This window comes from Polyergus mexicanus, unplaced genomic scaffold (genome assembly GCF_030449975.1).
Source record: "Polyergus mexicanus isolate NDT 795.1 unplaced genomic scaffold, iyPolMexi1.0 SCAF_4, whole genome shotgun sequence".
Lineage (NCBI taxonomy): Eukaryota > Metazoa > Arthropoda > Insecta > Hymenoptera > Formicidae > Polyergus > Polyergus mexicanus.
In genome coordinates, this window is record NW_027223324.1 from 4,147,482 (window position 1) to 4,164,422 (window position 16,941).

The window sequence follows — 16,941 nt, forward strand, 5'->3', positions numbered from 1 at the left end:
GAAGAATGATCTGTATCCATTATAGTTTTGTCAAATTTATATAGATGCAAAAATTATATTTTTGATATTTCTTTATATAAATTTAAAAATTTAAATATTATTTAGATGTTTTTATTTTTGGTGAACTAATTGGTATAATATGTGGTTCATATTGTAATATGATTTATATAGTATTATATATAAGTTGATTTTCCTTCGACAATTACGACCAGAGAGCGAATCGAATGGTTATTTTGACTGACTCTGTCGGTTAAAGCACGAAGCTTCGATGTAGAAAGCGGTCACTTCGTGTTCGGTTAGCCATATCACAAACTGACGTGCGTGGCGAGAGCTGAAAAAGAATCGTAAGCTATATTTCTGCTACAAGATATTTTGCTTTAGACATGTTTAACAATTACTTTTTTTTTTAACATATAGTATTTTGATTTATTTTTCATCTAATTTATTTCTTCAGAAAAACTACTAGAATGTATAATTTTTAAAATTAATATAAGTCCATAAAATTACTGTTTTCATAAAGGTATATTTAGTTTATTAAATTTATTTAATTTTCCAAGAGCTTAAGTTTTGTACAATATTCTCATATATTCTGTAAGCACACACACACACACACACACACACACACACATATATATATAGCAAAAATTTATATTTTTCTTGAAATTTATTACCAAATGCATCAATAGTTGTTACATGTATAGATATTTATTTGTTATTCTTAAGTTATGCAATATATTGTTCTTATTTATACACTGTAGATATTAGTGTGTTGAATTTAAAACTAATTTAAAATTAATTTTAAAGAATATAGAAGAGAGGAGAGAAAGAAAGAAAATTGATTACTCAAAATTCGAGACTTTTGAAAATTATATTTTTTGTACTTTGGTTATTCAGTTTCAGACATAATATACTATTCAAAGAAAATAGGAAACACTTTTTATACGCCAAAAATTGGTCTAGATTTTTAAACCGTTAAAACTCGGCAAAAATTATCGTAGACAAAAAATTAAAAAAGCATTTTGAAGCTTGAAATTTCGACTTTAACGCGTTATCGGTAGTTAAAAAATTTTCTTATCTTTGTTCTATATTTCTGTGCCCAATTTTTAGTGTATAAAAAGTATTCCCTATTTTTTTAGTATATGTGTGTGTGTGTGTGTGTTTTTGTTTGTTTTATGATCATATGTAAAAATTGACTAATTCATAAAGTAATCGACTAATACTAAATTGAATTAGTAAATTGAATTGAATTAGCTAAAGCATGAAAAATATATTTTCTAATTATTTCGAGCTTTGACAAATTAATTCTTGCTATTTTATAACTGATTGCAATTTATTGATCATAATTTTATATACATATATACATGTATATATATTTATATATTATTATTATATATTATTGTTATTATTATTATTATTATTATTATTATTATTGTAACTTATTATTAGAAAAAAATTACAAAAAATGATACTGCTAATGAATGTGTAAGACATTAATGTGTTGCACAGACCGCGTTCCTGCTCCAAATTTTCATTTTAACGCAAAAAATATTATCTGTTGATCGATTCCGTAACATTCCGAGGACAAGCGGAATGGATCAATATTGCGCATGCTGGCGCATGTGAGATGACGGCACGTGAGATGCTACGTTGTGTCATCTCTGTGTTCTATCCACTCATCTTTTCCTCTTTATCGTCATTCTTCTCTCCAGTTTGTTAAGCAACAAGCGGTTAAACACTTGTGGATACAAGATGAAGGATCACGACGGAACATCTCAACAAAAAAAACCTACGAAATTAAAAAATCTCGCGGACAAGACGGAGGCATTCGACTCTTTGCACGTAAAAAATGCCGAGGTATTTTTAAAAAAATCTTTTGATCTTGAAGATTGATAACAAATAACTAGAAATGTTAGATTATTCTTTATCATAAATAATACATAATAGTCTATTATCGGTGATACAATCAGAAAAAAGTTGATTACGTATTAAAACGTAATTATAAGATTTAAAAATATGGAAATTAAAATTTTCTTATAGAGATTTATGTATATAAGAAAGAAAATCTAGTTCTTGACATAAATAAAATATTATCTTTTTTTTTTTTTTTTTTTTTTTTTTTTTTTTTTTTTAGCTTGCTTGATTTTCAATGATAAGTACCGTGGATTTATATTTGTTTTAATTATGTTTAAATATATATATATAATTTATTTTTATTATACGCTCAATTAGGATATTGATTCTTTTTATTCATACTTTGATCATCGCTGTTATGATGCATTAGATGATTTATGAATTATCTATGATCTATGTAATTAAAAATTGTTAATAAACATACAAAGTCTTTTGAGAAAAATAAGACTAACATTTGAAAAATAGAATTATGTCCCGAAAAATCATAATTTCGAAAAATCTGACAAATGAAACAATATGAAGAAAGATTATAATCTCAAAATTAAATGTCAAAATTGAAAAAAATAACAGAAGATATATTGTCTGATTTTATCAAGCTTGATTTTCTTAAAAACAAAGTGAAGTTTGTATGAAAAAATTGTATTTTCCTTCTTTTTGTTTAATATAAAATCGTTACTTTCTCAATTATATGTCAATAATAACAAGTTACTTTAAAAATTTTTTTATTGAAACTTTCAGCGCATATCTTAATAATAAAAGTGATAACGAAAGAAGCATATAGTTGAAACAAATAAAAATAATGTTAAGTGAATTTTTATAGAATACTCTTTGCACGAGGCAACAATGTCTCGGTAGCATAATGCAGCTACCGCTTCATGGAACCGAGCCACGTACAAAAGAAGAAGTCTTAATCCACGCAAAAGATTTTCTGGAGCAATATTTCACTTCCATCAGAAGGTATATTTGTGTTGTGTGGACTTCTTCAAATTATAATACATATTACAAGCACTTTTCTTCAAATTCGCATTTTTGTCTTTGTGACTAATATAGATTAAATAGCGATGCTCATCGCGCACGTTGGGAAAGTGTGCAGAAGGAAGTGCTTTCCACTGGTACATATCAATTAACAGAAACGGAATTGGTGTTTGGTGCAAAAGTAGCTTGGCGAAACGCCGTAAGATGCATCGGCCGTATACAATGGTCAAAACTACAGGTCTATATTTTTCAAAACGCTCATTCATGCATATTTGAGAAAAATTTATGTACGTTTGTTAATTTGTTTGTAAAATAAACATCTTCAGGTCTTCGATTGCCGCTATGTTACGACTACAAGTGGCATGTTCGAGGCTTTGTGCAATCATATCAAGTACGCTACAAATAAAGGAAACATTAGGTAAGAAATAACTAATTAATTAATAATTAATTAATAATTAATTAATTAATTAGAAGACAATAATAATATGATTATTTCTTAAATCGCACTTTTACATTGAAAAATATTAAAAAAATTTAGATTTAATATTAAATCAATTTTTAAAAATAAATTTAATTAAATTTAATACATAAATATTACAAATTTTAATAAAATTAATATTAATTATCTGCGCAATTTTTGCTATAGGATATTTAAATATTTTTTCAGATCAGCAATAACAGTATTTCCGCAACGCACTGATGGAAAACACGATTACAGGGTATGGAATCAGCAGTTAATTAATTATGCGGGATACAAAAATCCAGATGGCACTATTATTGGAGATCCTGGTACCGTAGAATTTACGGAGGTCAGAATGCATTTATATATTTATATTCATATTCATATTCATATTTATAAAATTCTGTATTTGTTTATTTTGTACCGAATGTGTCTTATTAAATTTGATATTGAATATCACGCATCTTACGTCAAATTTAATTTTTCTGATATAAATATTGAAAAGACTAAATGAAATTGAATTAGGATTGTGGAACAAAATGAGATTATTTTAATGCGCATGTTACAAGTTACCGTAAATAATGGCTTTTATGACATCTTCTCTGCAAAAAGACATTTAGCTTTATAATTCCGATAAGCAACTTAGAATATTTCATTTATAGCGGGAAGTTTTTAATTCTTCGATACGAGAAAGGAATATAATATATTCGCGCTCGTATAAATATCCCATCTGAAAAACATTGATAATGAAAATCATTGCGTTTACATTGTCTCGGCGGTCTCGGCTATAAAAGACAAACTCGTTGTTTCAACGTGTCGATCAACAGCTATTGTTTCGTGCTCTTATATTGATAAGATTAATATTGATGACTCCAATGTTAGGCATCATTGCAAAGAATATCGAGCGTTATATATCGGAGTTATCACGAATAGAAATAAATTACTATTCTAAAATATTACAACGAATTAAGATTAAAATTGGGCGTAACTAAATGTAACATAATTTAAATAAAAAAATATATATATAATAAATATAAATAATAAATTTAACAGTATGTACACATAAGTATAATATGTACATAAATATATAAAATTAAAACGTAATTAAAAATCTTATTTTTAATTATTATTTCAAATATAATGTAAGAGTTTTATTGATAAATAGAAGAATTTGCAAGATATTCGATATTGAAATATTATTATTAAAGACATCATAACATATGATCGTATTAGACCTTAAACTTGTCAACGATCTAAAATCGAAAAATATTCTATCTTTTTAAAACACAAATCTCCTCTATAAGGAATACATCTCGAAAGTAATGTAATAAAAATAACATTTTGCTTCAACAGCTTTGCATGAAATTAGGATGGAAAGGAAAGCGGACTAAATTTGACTTGTTACCGCTTCTTTTATCCGCCAATGGACACGATCCGGATTATTTCGACATTCCTAGCGATCTGGTACTCGAAGTACACTTAAGTCATCCTACGTAAGTAGTTGTTAAAAGTTTCCAGAGAAAAATTTAAATTCATATTTTTAATTAATATTCATTTATTACATAAATTGAATTACTACGTTGATCTTATTTATTATATTAGGTTTATTCACGTCTTTTGCAAAGGCACTTTTTAATTATATATTAAATTATGTCTCCAAACTATATGATTTCTCATTTCTGGCATCATAATTCAATATAAATACATTGGAAAATCAAGAACTTTAATTTTATGCATCATGATATATAAACATATTATTTAGACTCTTAAAAATAAGCGGAGATAAAAGAGAAAAGATAAAAAGGAAAAAAATGCAATTTAAAATAGACAAATCTATCTATGATATAGATAAATAATTTTCTGTTTTCTGAAATAAAATGTCACTCGGGGACTTGTCTTGTTAAATTCAAGAGTTATGCATCAGTTATATCATAACTCTATAAAGAGATAATATTTGCGTTGTATTTGGATAACAGGTATGATTGGTTTGAGAAATTGGATCTCAAATGGTTCGCTATCCCGGCTGTGTCTGGAATGGTTTTCGATTGTGGAGGTTTAGTGTTCACCGCGGCGCCTTTCAACGGCTGGTACATGGGCACTGAGATTGGCTGCAGAGATTTATGCGATGCTCATAGATATAACATGCTCGAGACAATAGCGACGAATATGGGCCTAGACACTAGGACAGCCACATCGTTATGGAAGGACAAAGCAATGGTGGAAGCTAACATCGCAGTATTGCATAGTTTTCAGATAAAAAATGTGACGATCGTGGATCATCATACGGCTTCGGAATCTTTCATGAAACATCTCGATAACGAGATGCGTCTTCGAAACGGATGCCCCTCAGATTGGCTGTGGATTGTACCACCGATATCTGGATCCGCAACGCCGGTATTTCACCAGGAAATGTCGCTCTATCATTTGAAACCTTCCTACGATAACCAGGATCCAGCATGGAAGATTCACGTATGGAAAAAGGGGCGCGACAAAAAAACGACGACGAAGAAACCAAGACGGAAATTTCATTTTAAGCAAATCGCGAGAGCCGTGAAGTTTACATCCAAGTTATTCGGACGAGCGTTGTCACGTCGAATAAAAGCGACCGTATTGTTCGGTACAGAAACAGGTACTTCCCAGATGTATGCAGAAAAATTGAACGAATTGCTAGGACATGCTTTTCACTCTCAGGTACTTTCGATGGCAGATTACGATATCAGTAATATAGAACATGAGGCTCTATTGCTAGTGGTAACTTCCACTTTCGGGAATGGCGACCCGCCGGAAAACGGAGAAGTCTTCGCGCAGAATTTATACGCGATGAAGATGAACGATGCTTACATCGTTAACAGCGATAAAGTGAATCTGGCGACCTCGAAGTCATTTATCAAGGCCAATAGCCAAACGGAAGTGAGTGGATCGAAGAAATTAGATAGATTGGATTCTCTGCGCGGTTCTACGACGGATTCGCAGACTGAGGATACCTTTGGACCTCTCAGCAATGTCCGGTTCGCCGTGTTCGCGCTGGGCTCATCCGCATATCCAAATTTTTGCGCATTCGGTCGTTACGTCGACAACCTGTTGGGCGAATTGGGCGGAGAACGATTGGCTCGCTTGGCTCAGGGTGATGAAATGTGCGGGCAGGAACAAACCTTCCGGAAGTGGGCAGCCGATACTTTTACGGTCGCATGCGAAACATTCTGTTTGGATGATGACGATACGTTGGCGGAAGTAGCCCAATCCCTAGGTTCCGAGGCATTGTCCGCGACTACAGTCCGTTTCGTGGAGACTGATCCGCAACCTATCGATAAAGCATTAAGCAAATGCCACAACAGAAACGTGACGATGTGCAATTTGTTGCGAAGGACCAACTTGAGCGGCGATGAATCCAGTGGAACGACATTGCTCCTGGAATTGGATGACATAATGGGCATGGATATCTCTTATAAGCCTGGGGATCATTTAGGTGTATTTGCGTGCAATCGAGCAGAACTTGTAGAGAGAATCTTGCGACGTGTACAGTCTACCTTTGACGTTAATATATCGATCGAGCTCCAAATGCAGAAACAAGCGCATACTCCTAACGGTGTTGATTAAATGCATTTTTCTTTGTTTCTTTCTTTCTCTCTTTTCTATTATCATATAACTGATAATAATGATTTTTCTAGGCATTGTAAAAACATGGATATCTCATGACAGATATTTACCGAATTCCTTAAAGATGCTGTTAACTCGATTTTTGGATATCACGACGCCGCCTACGCCGAATCTATTAAGATATTTCGCTTCGATTGCTACGAACCCGAAAGAACAAGCGCAACTAAATCTTTTAACCTCTGTAAATATGTAAATACGTAAATGTATATAAATGTAGCTTTGTTGGTCGAAGCAAAATTTTTAAAGAATTAAAAGAATTAAGATTTAACTTTAAAAATATTCGAAAAATAAAAAATATATTCAAAATATATTCATTTGAAAAATATATATTATTCAAATATCATTAATACGTAAAATTTTTAACATTATTATACACGCATTTTAACTCTAAAAATATATTATTTTACTCTAATTTAATTAAAAATATTCTGCAAGAAAACATAGTATAAAATTTGAAAAAAGAATTCTCTTTGAAATAGGATCCGACGGCTTATGAGGATTGGCGACATTGGAAGTATCCTAACTTGGCCGAAGTTCTGGATGAATTCCCATCCGTGATTCCATATGCTCCGTTGCTTCTGTTTCATCTAACACCTTTACAGCCGAGATTCTACAGTATTTCATCATCTCCTTCCGTGCACCAAGGGCAAATACATCTAACAGTCGCAGTGGTGCAATACCGAACACAAAGTATCTTATTCTTCTCTTTTTTTTGTTTTCATTTTCTTCATTCACGCTATGATTCATATACATCTGCAATCTCCAATTATAATTTAATTATTGATTCTAGACGGTTCTGGACCAGTACATTTTGGCGTTTGCTCCAATTATCTGCGAGAGATATCCGAGGGGGAAATGCTATATGTATTTGTGCGAAGGTAAACTATTTCAAAATTTCACTAATTAAACGTTATATGAAGGTTTTTCAAATATATAATTATTGATTAATATTCAAGCGCGCCAAACTTTTATATGCCGATGGAAACTAAAGCACCAATAATATTGGTTGGCCCAGGTACGGGAATCGCTCCTTTCCGAGGTTTTTGGCATCATCGATTTGCTCAGATGAAACGTCAACCGGGTATATATATACATATATTTTTCTTATATACATCTATTAGTTATATATATATATATATATATATATATATATATATATATATATATATATATCATATGCATTTCTACAAAAACACTAAGTAATTGTCTATGGTATAAATAGCGGCTATCCAATACATATGTCTCATTTATAAATAGTTTATATAATCATTGTTTGAGATCGATTATTAAATCTTGAAAACAATTCTTTTCGGAAGTTATTTTTTAAAAACATTTGCAGATCAAACGTTTGGAAAGATTTGGCTGTTCTTTGGCTGTCGTCAAAGAAATTTGGATTTATACAGACAAGAGAAGAGAGAAATGTTGAACGCTGGTGTCTTGGATAAAGTGTTTTTAGCATTATCCCGAGAGCCTGGTATCAAGAAGGTAAAATACACACACATCTATGTTCTTTATATCTAAGAAAATAACTAGAAAGAAAAAGTTTGTGGAGACAGAAAACTTCTAAGAAATTTGAGTCTTCCATATATTGAAACATTCGAATTCTTTCTTTCAAATAAAATCTTTGAAAGCTATACTCATTTAAAATTCAAGAATAGTTTGTTTAGACCAAGCATTTTGCAAACACAACAAATAACTTAACAGATTTTTATAAACACTTGAATTTCGCAAAACAAAATCTCGATCAATGGAATCAAAACAGATCCGTAAATATATATTGAACTTTATCTGTATCCATGTTCCTTAAACTCTTAGGTTCATTTGATCGCGATGTAATCGTTCCCTTTAGTTCATTTTATCAATAATGCAAAATAATTAATAAATACGATAAATAGGCAAATTTATAAAATAACAGATATGATTTATAATGATATAACATGAATTAAAGTTGCATTTTATATGAATTTTATCTAGACTTATGTGCAAGACTTGATTCAAGCGGAAGCATCTCAGATCTACACAATGGTGGTACATGAGCGCGGACATTTCTATGTTTGTGGAGATTGCACAATGGCGGAAGATGTCTATCAAACATTGAAACAAATTATACAAACGCATGGCCAAATGACGGATAAGGAAGTTGAAGCATACATGTTATCAGTCAGAGTAAATTTTTCATCCATTATTCTTCTCTGACTGTATCTGATATTTATACACACAGTATATAATATCAAATAACAGCTTTGCTACATAGATATAAATTATTCCACTTATGTGGAATAATTCTCTCTCTTTCAGGATGAAAATCGCTATCACGAAGACATATTTGGCATAACATTGCGCACGGCTGAGGTACATAATCGATCACGTGAGACTGCTAGGATTCGAATGGCTGCTGAACCGTGAAGATATCAAGCTAACAAAGCACGGTAACTTCTACTTGAGGGTTTGTGCTATTGCATCAATAATTAATAATTACTGCACTGCATAGTTCCACATGGTAGGAAATCTGTTTTATTTAAAGATAGAGTGTAACAGCGAATTTTTGATTGCTAAAATATTTTATCCACTAGATCTGCACATCTTCGATTGTACGAAGTATATTACACTGATTATATATATTTGCTATACACGTAGTATAATGTAAGACGGATATATATATATATATATATATTGAACTTATTGCTTTTACCTGACTTTCCTTAGTTATGGAGTCGCTGTAAGTTCTGGTTGTGGTTTTTGACTAATATTAGCTAACAATTTCTTTATTTCCGCTATCGCCTTTCCAGGATTCAAACCCTATAAAAAAAAAGTTTATGTTTTAATATAACGTGTTTCAATATAATGCAACTTTGCAAATTTTCAAATAATAAGTTGAAATAGTAAATTAAACTTACCTTTGGACAAGTACGTGTACAATTCATGATTGTGTGACAGCGGTAAACTGAAAATGGATCCTTCAGTTTCTCCAAACGCTCATTTGTTTGAGTATCTCGCGAGTCAATAATCCATCTATACGCCTAATGAAAATAATAATAGTTAAAAGATTAGAAAAAAAAAACTATATAAATATTTTATGAGATCAAAACTCCAAATGAAAATAAAGCTGCATTAAGCAATGTTATATATATATATATATATATATATATATATATATATTAATTGAATTTATCTTTAGAGATATAAATGTGCAACATTATTTGTTCAAAAGATAATAATTATATGCTTGTGATTTAATTTCGGTCCATATATGTGTTTATTTCATTCTTAAAGTATTTTTTATTTGTATCATTTTTGTCTAAATTCCTAGTATTGGATGGATTATTCTATTATATGATACAATATCTAAAATTATATGTATAATATTAAAATATGCTTACTTGCATAAGTACTGCAGGGCCTAAATACTTATCACCATTCCACCAATAAGATGGGCAAGAAGTACTGCAGCAAGCACAGAGAATACATTCGTAGAGACCATCCTGTCTCAAAAAGAAGCTTAGATTATGTATTTAGTTTTAAGTAAGAAAAATGACTATAATCAAAATGAAAGATCAAATAAATATTGCTGACAAAGAAGCTTACTTACCAATTTTTTGCGATCTTCTACACTCTGCAAATACTGTTGGTTACCAACTTTCTTTGCATCTTTACGCTGTAGCCAAGGCTGTATACTACGATACTGTTCGTAAAAATTATTTAAATCTGGCACTAAATCCTTGACAATATACATATGTGGTAAGGGATAAATGTCACATGATGAGCTTGTGTTTTTATCAATTTTGCTAAAACATATAATTTTACTCTATTTTTTGTGTTTAATTAATTTTTATAGTAGTGTGGATTTTTTTATATGTAAGATTTAATTTACATATGAAATAGAAACCCCACTCAGGGTTATAAATTATATCTTCAATAATTAAATAACACAAACATTACATATGTATGTACTAATGCACGCAATACCTAATACATGCTAGTGTGTTTGTTCCTCCAATATTCATAGCACAAGATCCACAAATACCTTCACGGCAAGAACGACGGAATGTCAAAGTTGGATCAACCTCATTTTTAATTTTAATCAATGCATCCAGCACCATCGGCCCGCAACTAAACAAAAAATATATAAAATGCAAAAAATGAAAACTACATAATTTAATAAAATTACAGAAAAATATTTAATTTGATCAATGAGATACTTACGTATTCAGATCAATCTTATATTTCTGCATATATGGTTTTTCATCAAGCTTGTCCGGATTCCAACGATAAATTGAAAAGGTCTTTAATCTGGCTTCAGCATTTTGAATTGCTGCAGTGTGCAAACTTCTGATCTATAAAATTGAAAAAACTGATACTAAATTAGACAGAAATATGTAACATACAAACACATATACCTTGAAATGTCAGAATTCACATATTATTGCAAAGAATAGTTTTTTATTGATTATTAAACTGGTTTATTTTAGTATTAAATTCTAGTTTACAGATAAAGATTTAAAGTTTTTTAGTAAGAAAAACAACATGTACATTATGACATTCTAATAATTACAAGCTCTTTATTTCAAGGCTGACAAGTGCTTGTAGTTTGCACTACACTAAATGAAAAAAAATTATATGAAAAATGAAGTGAAAAATTACATAACGTCTTGAATCATCAATAATGATTTTCTTGTTCTTCGAAAAATACTCACTTGACGAAGTGCATTTCTGCAAGTATACGGCGTTATCACGACCATTTTCGCGAGTAACTTTCTATCAACATATACTCATGATACTTGCATTATGTAACTAAAAATCTGCGCGTTGATCCATCAGCCATCAGGCTAGTATGATAAAGTTTGTCGAACCTATTGATAGAATAGAATCTCGATGATTATTCTCTATTCGATAGCCAATAGTAGCCAGTTTATCGACGTGCCGATTGGCTATCGAATAGGAAATATCTAGGGTTTCAAAAGCTTCTTGCAGTAATAGCCAATCAGTATGTCTGTCAGAGCTTGCGACAAATGAAATAAAGAAATTGCTCTATATGTATTATTATATTTATGGACATAACGAACGCAAAGTATCTTGGGAACTTTGGGAGGAACGCGCCGATGGTTACCGATGATGAATTAAAATTTTGCACTCTTTATTGAATATTTATTTACAATTATATTAAGAATTGATTGTGTAATGTGCAAACAAACTGATTTAAATTGTACGCGGTATTCCTGGACGTTGAAAGTTTAAGGTCAGTGGAAAAAATTTCTCGTCGCTAGCAATACAATTATCGTGATCTGGTTAGATTCTAACCTACATTTTGTTTGTCAGTTTGACCTCAAACAGACAAATCGGATGATCTCTACTTAATTTTGCTTCTCTGTTAATATTATTATTATTTATTTATTGGTTTTTATAATTAATGATTGTATTGCAATTGACATGAGAAATTTTAGAAATAATTTTAATGAGTAAATATTTGTATAGAGATTTAGTTCATATTCATGCCAGAGAATTGTGGAAAAGAAAAGTAGGTATAATGGATACAAATTTGCCCATTAAAAGCAATATAATAATAATCTTGAAACATATTTTAGAGTTTAAATAGATTTTCTATCTATCTTCGAAAATGTAATATTATAAAAGATTGTTGAATACGCGTTTCATATAATTTTTCAATTTAAACGCAACAAAAATATAAATGAAATAGATAATTTAATTTTGCCAGTATATTTTATGTCATTTAATATATAAAAACATTAATCTTGCGAATGTAATATAATATAATGTATTATAATGATAAATATGTATGTATGTGTAATCTAATTTCAGGTTCGTACTAAAAGCGACCAAAGCTCAACGCGCCCATCGGGCCCATAAAAGCCTTCCTGTCCCCGCGCCTCTAAAGCCCTCACGTGGCACAGTTGGGCGCTGGGCCAGGCTGTGCAACGCTAGACCGGTGAGTTCCCACACAAAATATTGCTTGGTAGCACAGCGGGCACTCAAAACCAACTAACCATGTCTGTACAAAGTGTTGCTCTGGCATCTCTCTACGCCACCTATACCGACTCGGAGGGCGAGGACGGGGTGGAAGACGAGCGCCTGCAGGAGGAGAATTCGAACACTCCCCAGGGGGCCGCCCCGCATAATGCCCAAGTCGGTCGTCAGCCCCAGGCCCGATCTGGCACCAGTCCCATATCTGGAGGCCGTTCAGCCTCGCACAGTCCCGTCGTCGGCAAGTCTGCCGGTAGTAGCGACTTGCCGGGCGCGGCTACAAAGGTGCAACGATTGGTCTCTTATTTTGACGACACGGTAGTCTCCGAGGACGATGAGGGGGCGGCTGTTGCTGCGTTGCCGCCGCCGTCGCCGCCGGCACCGGCACCGTCCTTAATGACGGCGAGCGCAACAATCGCTGCGACGGTCGCGGAAGGTCGCCCCGAGGAGAACGGTCTCCCGGTCGCAACCGCCACTGGCACTAATGTCACTGCTACTGCCGTCACCGCCATCGGCAGCAGCGGCGGCGGCGCTGAGCGTCGGTCGCCTTCCTCGCGTTCCGGAGAATTGCTTTCAGATAATAACGGGGAAACCAAGGACCCTTACGGTGTGACGATACCATCGGAACCCTCGGGTCAATGTCCCGCCGAACTGCAGGACAAGATTGCGAAACTATATCGGAAAATGGAGAGTGATGGGCTAGACATGAACACATTGATCCAGCAGCGCAAGGAGTTCCGGAATCCATCCATTTATGAGAAACTTATTCAGTTTTGTAGCATCAACGAACTGGGCACCAACTATCCGCCGGATAGGTTTGATCCGTTCAAATGGAGCAAAGATTCGTACTATGAGGAACTCGCCAAAGTGCAGAAAACGGAAATGGACAAACTCGAGAAGGCGCGTAAAGAGAAAACGAAGATTGAGATCGTATCCGGCACTGCAAAACGGCCAAACAGCTCCACCGGCAGTGGCGCCGAGGAATCGCTAAGAACCGACGACGCTAAGAAACGAAAAAGTAAGTGGGACCAAGTGGCGTCCGGCGGTGTTGCTGCCGCCGCTGCTGTCGCAGCTGCTGCCGCTGCCGCCGCGACAGCCAAGCCCACAGTGCTCCTCGCACAACCTACTTTGACGACCCTCGCGTCGTCCGGCACCAAACCAACCATTATATCGGCCTTTGGCTCGTTGCCGAAAAAGAGATTATAACATATCGTGTAAATGTGTATGCTGTGTAAATAATATTCATTAAAAGAGAAAGATCATCCTCTTCTCGTTATGAGGAAAGGATCACGCGATCCTGTACGTTTCTGAAGACTTAAATCCTTGGATGGTTGTCAAATTCTTTTTTTGAACTGCATTTTGGAATTGGTATCTATAGATGAATTTTAAATAATATCAACATTAAATATTATCTACAGTTTATCTATAGATCAGATCTTACAATTCTTTTAGTTTTGAATTCTTAAATTCATGGATTCTTAAATTTCTATATTCTTGGATTTACTTTTTGAATTTTCAGGTTTTTAACTTGCAATATATTACAAAAACATAGCAGCAAAAGAAAATCGGATCAAATTAATTCTCGATATTGTTAAATCGTTAAACAAGAGTTTGACTCTTGTGAAATTAAGAACTTAAGAGAAATATTAAAACATAAACACACGTAATTAAAAGTTTAAAGAATCTAAAATTATTAAGAATAATTAAAGATTTCAGTATCTAAAAAAGTTTATAAAACTGAAAAGAAAACTTAAATATCCTTGGAATATTAGAAATCCAAAAATGTAAAAATCCAATACTTGATCAAGAAAATCCAGCCAACTAGTAACCTAAAAGGATTTAAGAATCTACAGATTTATTTGATGAAAATCCATTTGCGAAATAAACATACTGTAAATAATATTGACTGTAAACATTATTTTCTGTTTGCAATAAAAGTAAGTTTGTCATATATCGAACTGAATGAGAAAGAAAACATTCTGGAAATTTATATTCTCGAAAAAGAATTTTTTAACTTTTGTATTTTTAAATCCTTGTAAATCGAGATATATATCTATTTATATCTAAATTCTTGTATTACGAGGAATATATAAGATTTATCTTAGGCTTGAGCACTTACAAAAATAAAGTTATAGAAATCAAAAAGTTAAAAAAGGAGCGGTAGGTCTAACAATAAAAAAGGAAGTACACAATTTATGAATCTATAAATTTGAGAATTCAAAGATCTAAAAACATAGCTATTGATATATTTAAGAAACAATCATAAATTAAAGCGTAAATATATTATAAATAATATTCCAATTAAAAATATGATCTATTATACAGCAGATATATACAGAGAAGAAGAATTGGAGTTTTGTGAACTTAGATCCTTTGATTGTCAGAGCTCTTTAGAAAGTCCTCTTGATTAGTATGTAAGGTATTTGGAGAAGACATAGAATAATTTTAATGAGTTAAAATCATAAGATGTTCAAAGATCTAGAAAATTTATGTATGAAAAGCCGCAGATATAAAAATTAAAGGACTTAGAAATGATGTGAGTGCAAACAAAGCTTATAGAAAGCAAATCCAAGAATTTAGATATTATTAAAAGAATTATATATTAGAATATTGCAATAGGATAATAATGATTTTAGAATTTTGGAACAATAATTGTGTATGTTTTGTGTGTGTGTGTGTGTGCGCGCGTGTGTGTGTGTGTGGGTGTGTGTGTGTGTGGAACATACAATGATTTCATGAATAATGACTGAATGCAGTGTAATTTAAAGATTTGTGTGAATATTTAAACATATATTAATATATATATATATGTGTTATTAAGTTTAAGAATTCAAGGGTTTAAAAATGTTGTTGATTGGAAATTTTTTTTCGAGTAAATATCCAGAATTAAAACAGGTAAAAATTTAAAAATAAACGTGAGAATCCAAAAGCATAAAACTAAAAATTGTAATTAATAAATGAATTCCAAAGAAATTGTGTTAGAAACTTATATGATTGTTAAATTTTGTTTAGATTCCTTTCTGTCGATTCTTGCTTCGTAGCATTTTTAAATTTTTGACTTCACATCTACAATTATATGATTAGTATCTATTTTCTATTATACATGTATTTATAACAAACAATGTGCAAACCAAACTTAATCAATATTTCTAATTAAGATATTATTAAGATCTTATAATTAAGATATGTATATTAGTTAAGAATTGAAAAAGAAAGGAATTACATTGTTATTATCTTTTTTAATAAGAAAAATTGATGAAGCTATGTTACTAATAATTGCATTTTTCTTTTCTTTTTCAAAAAGAGAAAATATAATGTTTAAACATTATATTAAATTGATAAAAAAAAATTTTTTTTTTTTACATTACATTATAATAAAAAAAAAGTAAAACAACTTTTCTGATCAATCTAATGTGTGTAATTGTTACTGAACGTATAAATTATGAGTATCAGGCATCAGTTGCAGTTACATTTACATACCATATTTATCAAGCAAGATCACATTCTGACAGAAACACCTGTAATTAAATATTAAATCTCAGCACGTCAGACAAATGAGGGATTCGTGTGTGTTAATGATTACAAACCAATGTATAAGACATGTGCTGCAAATTAGTAAGGATTCATTTTTATATTTAAAAAAAAAGTGATGAAAAAAATCTTTCACAGAAAAGCTCCTTGTATATACACGCTCATGTGTCAATAGAGAGTATGGAATATACAATACATAAATCTATCTTGCATTGTGTGTTCTTTTTCTCTTATATTGATTAATAGTTTAATACAGAATGTTTTTCTCAATATGGATTTTGAGATTTTCAATACTTTTGCGTATGGAAAAATAGAAATTTTTATTCAAATTTACCACTACACCTATCTCATGAAATACCACAATGCATTATTAATATTCCTTTTATTTTATTTTATTTTATTTTATTTTATTTTTTTTTTAATTCTTT

The 16,941-nt window shown here is 31.6% G+C and overlaps 3 protein-coding genes across 5 annotated transcripts; 2 read left to right on the forward strand and 1 right to left on the reverse strand.

Annotated features, from left to right (window-relative positions):
* Positions 1–115: 115 nt before the first annotated feature.
* Sdhb (Succinate dehydrogenase, subunit B (iron-sulfur)) lies at positions 116–11,807 on the reverse strand. 2 transcript variants are annotated; one of them, XM_070293776.1, is made up of 8 exons: positions 11,698–11,807; positions 11,207–11,337; positions 10,970–11,113; positions 10,593–10,788; positions 10,384–10,485; positions 9,901–10,023; positions 9,696–9,802; positions 116–331 (listed from the first exon to the last, which is right to left on the reverse strand). In XM_070293776.1, exons 1-7 carry the CDS (start codon positions 11,740–11,742, stop codon positions 9,710–9,712), a joined length of 834 nt encoding a protein of 277 aa, XP_070149877.1. In that variant the 5' UTR covers positions 11,743–11,807; the 3' UTR covers positions 116–331; positions 9,696–9,709. The 2 variants fall into 2 exon arrangements, with proteins under 2 accessions (XP_070149877.1, XP_070149876.1); XM_070293775.1 differs by lacking the exon at positions 116–331 and having other exon boundaries at positions 9,495–9,802.
* Positions 311–10,105, forward strand: Nos (Nitric oxide synthase). Its single transcript, XM_070293774.1, has 15 exons — positions 311–344; positions 1,710–1,854; positions 2,732–2,868; positions 2,962–3,124; positions 3,213–3,304; positions 3,554–3,695; positions 4,700–4,839; positions 5,323–6,932; positions 7,015–7,184; positions 7,483–7,693; positions 7,794–7,881; positions 7,960–8,084; positions 8,343–8,488; positions 8,978–9,169; positions 9,302–10,105. The coding sequence occupies exons 2-15, from the start codon at positions 1,750–1,752 to the stop codon at positions 9,407–9,409; spliced, it is 3,429 nt and encodes a 1,142-aa protein (XP_070149875.1). The 5' UTR covers positions 311–344; positions 1,710–1,749; the 3' UTR covers positions 9,410–10,105.
* Positions 11,808–12,095: 288 nt separating the features above from the next.
* On the forward strand, positions 12,096–16,692 carry LOC138932560 (SAP30-binding protein). Of its 2 annotated transcripts, XR_011446785.1 has the most exons (3): positions 12,096–12,239; positions 12,821–12,947; positions 13,021–13,111. XR_011446785.1 is itself a non-coding variant. In XM_070294488.1 (2 exons), the coding sequence occupies exon 2, from the start codon at positions 13,007–13,009 to the stop codon at positions 14,186–14,188; it is 1,182 nt and encodes a 393-aa protein (XP_070150589.1). In that variant the 5' UTR covers positions 12,096–12,239; positions 12,821–13,006; the 3' UTR covers positions 14,189–16,692. The 2 variants fall into 2 exon arrangements, 1 of the variants encoding a protein (XP_070150589.1); XM_070294488.1 differs by having other exon boundaries at positions 12,821–16,692.
* Positions 16,693–16,941: the final 249 nt, after the last annotated feature.

What these genes read in the sequence shown, in the direction of transcription:
- Nos (XM_070293774.1), top strand. Translation starts at nt 1,750, where the DNA reads ATGAAGGATCACGACGGAACATCTCAACAAAAAAAACCTACGAAATTA. An exon ending in AACTAAATCTTTTAACCTCT is followed by an intron (nt 7,185 to 7,482) that starts GTAAATATGTAA and finishes TCTTTGAAATAG; the next exon opens with GATCCGACGGCTTATGAGGA. An exon ending in GAGAGCCTGGTATCAAGAAG is followed by an intron (nt 8,489 to 8,977) that starts GTAAAATACACA and finishes AATTTTATCTAG; the next exon opens with ACTTATGTGCAAGACTTGAT.
- Sdhb (XM_070293776.1), bottom strand. Translation starts at nt 11,742, where the DNA reads ATGGTCGTGATAACGCCGTATACTTGCAGAAATGCACTTCGTCAA. An exon ending in AACACACTAGCATGTATTAG is followed by an intron (nt 10,789 to 10,969) that starts GTATTGCGTGCA and finishes TATATGTTTTAG; the next exon opens with CAAAATTGATAAAAACACAA. An exon ending in GTACACGTACTTGTCCAAAG is followed by an intron (nt 9,803 to 9,900) that starts GTAAGTTTAATT and finishes TTTTTTTTATAG; the next exon opens with GGTTTGAATCCTGGAAAGGC.
- LOC138932560 (XM_070294488.1), top strand. Translation starts at nt 13,007, where the DNA reads ATGTCTGTACAAAGTGTTGCTCTGGCATCTCTCTACGCCACCTATACC.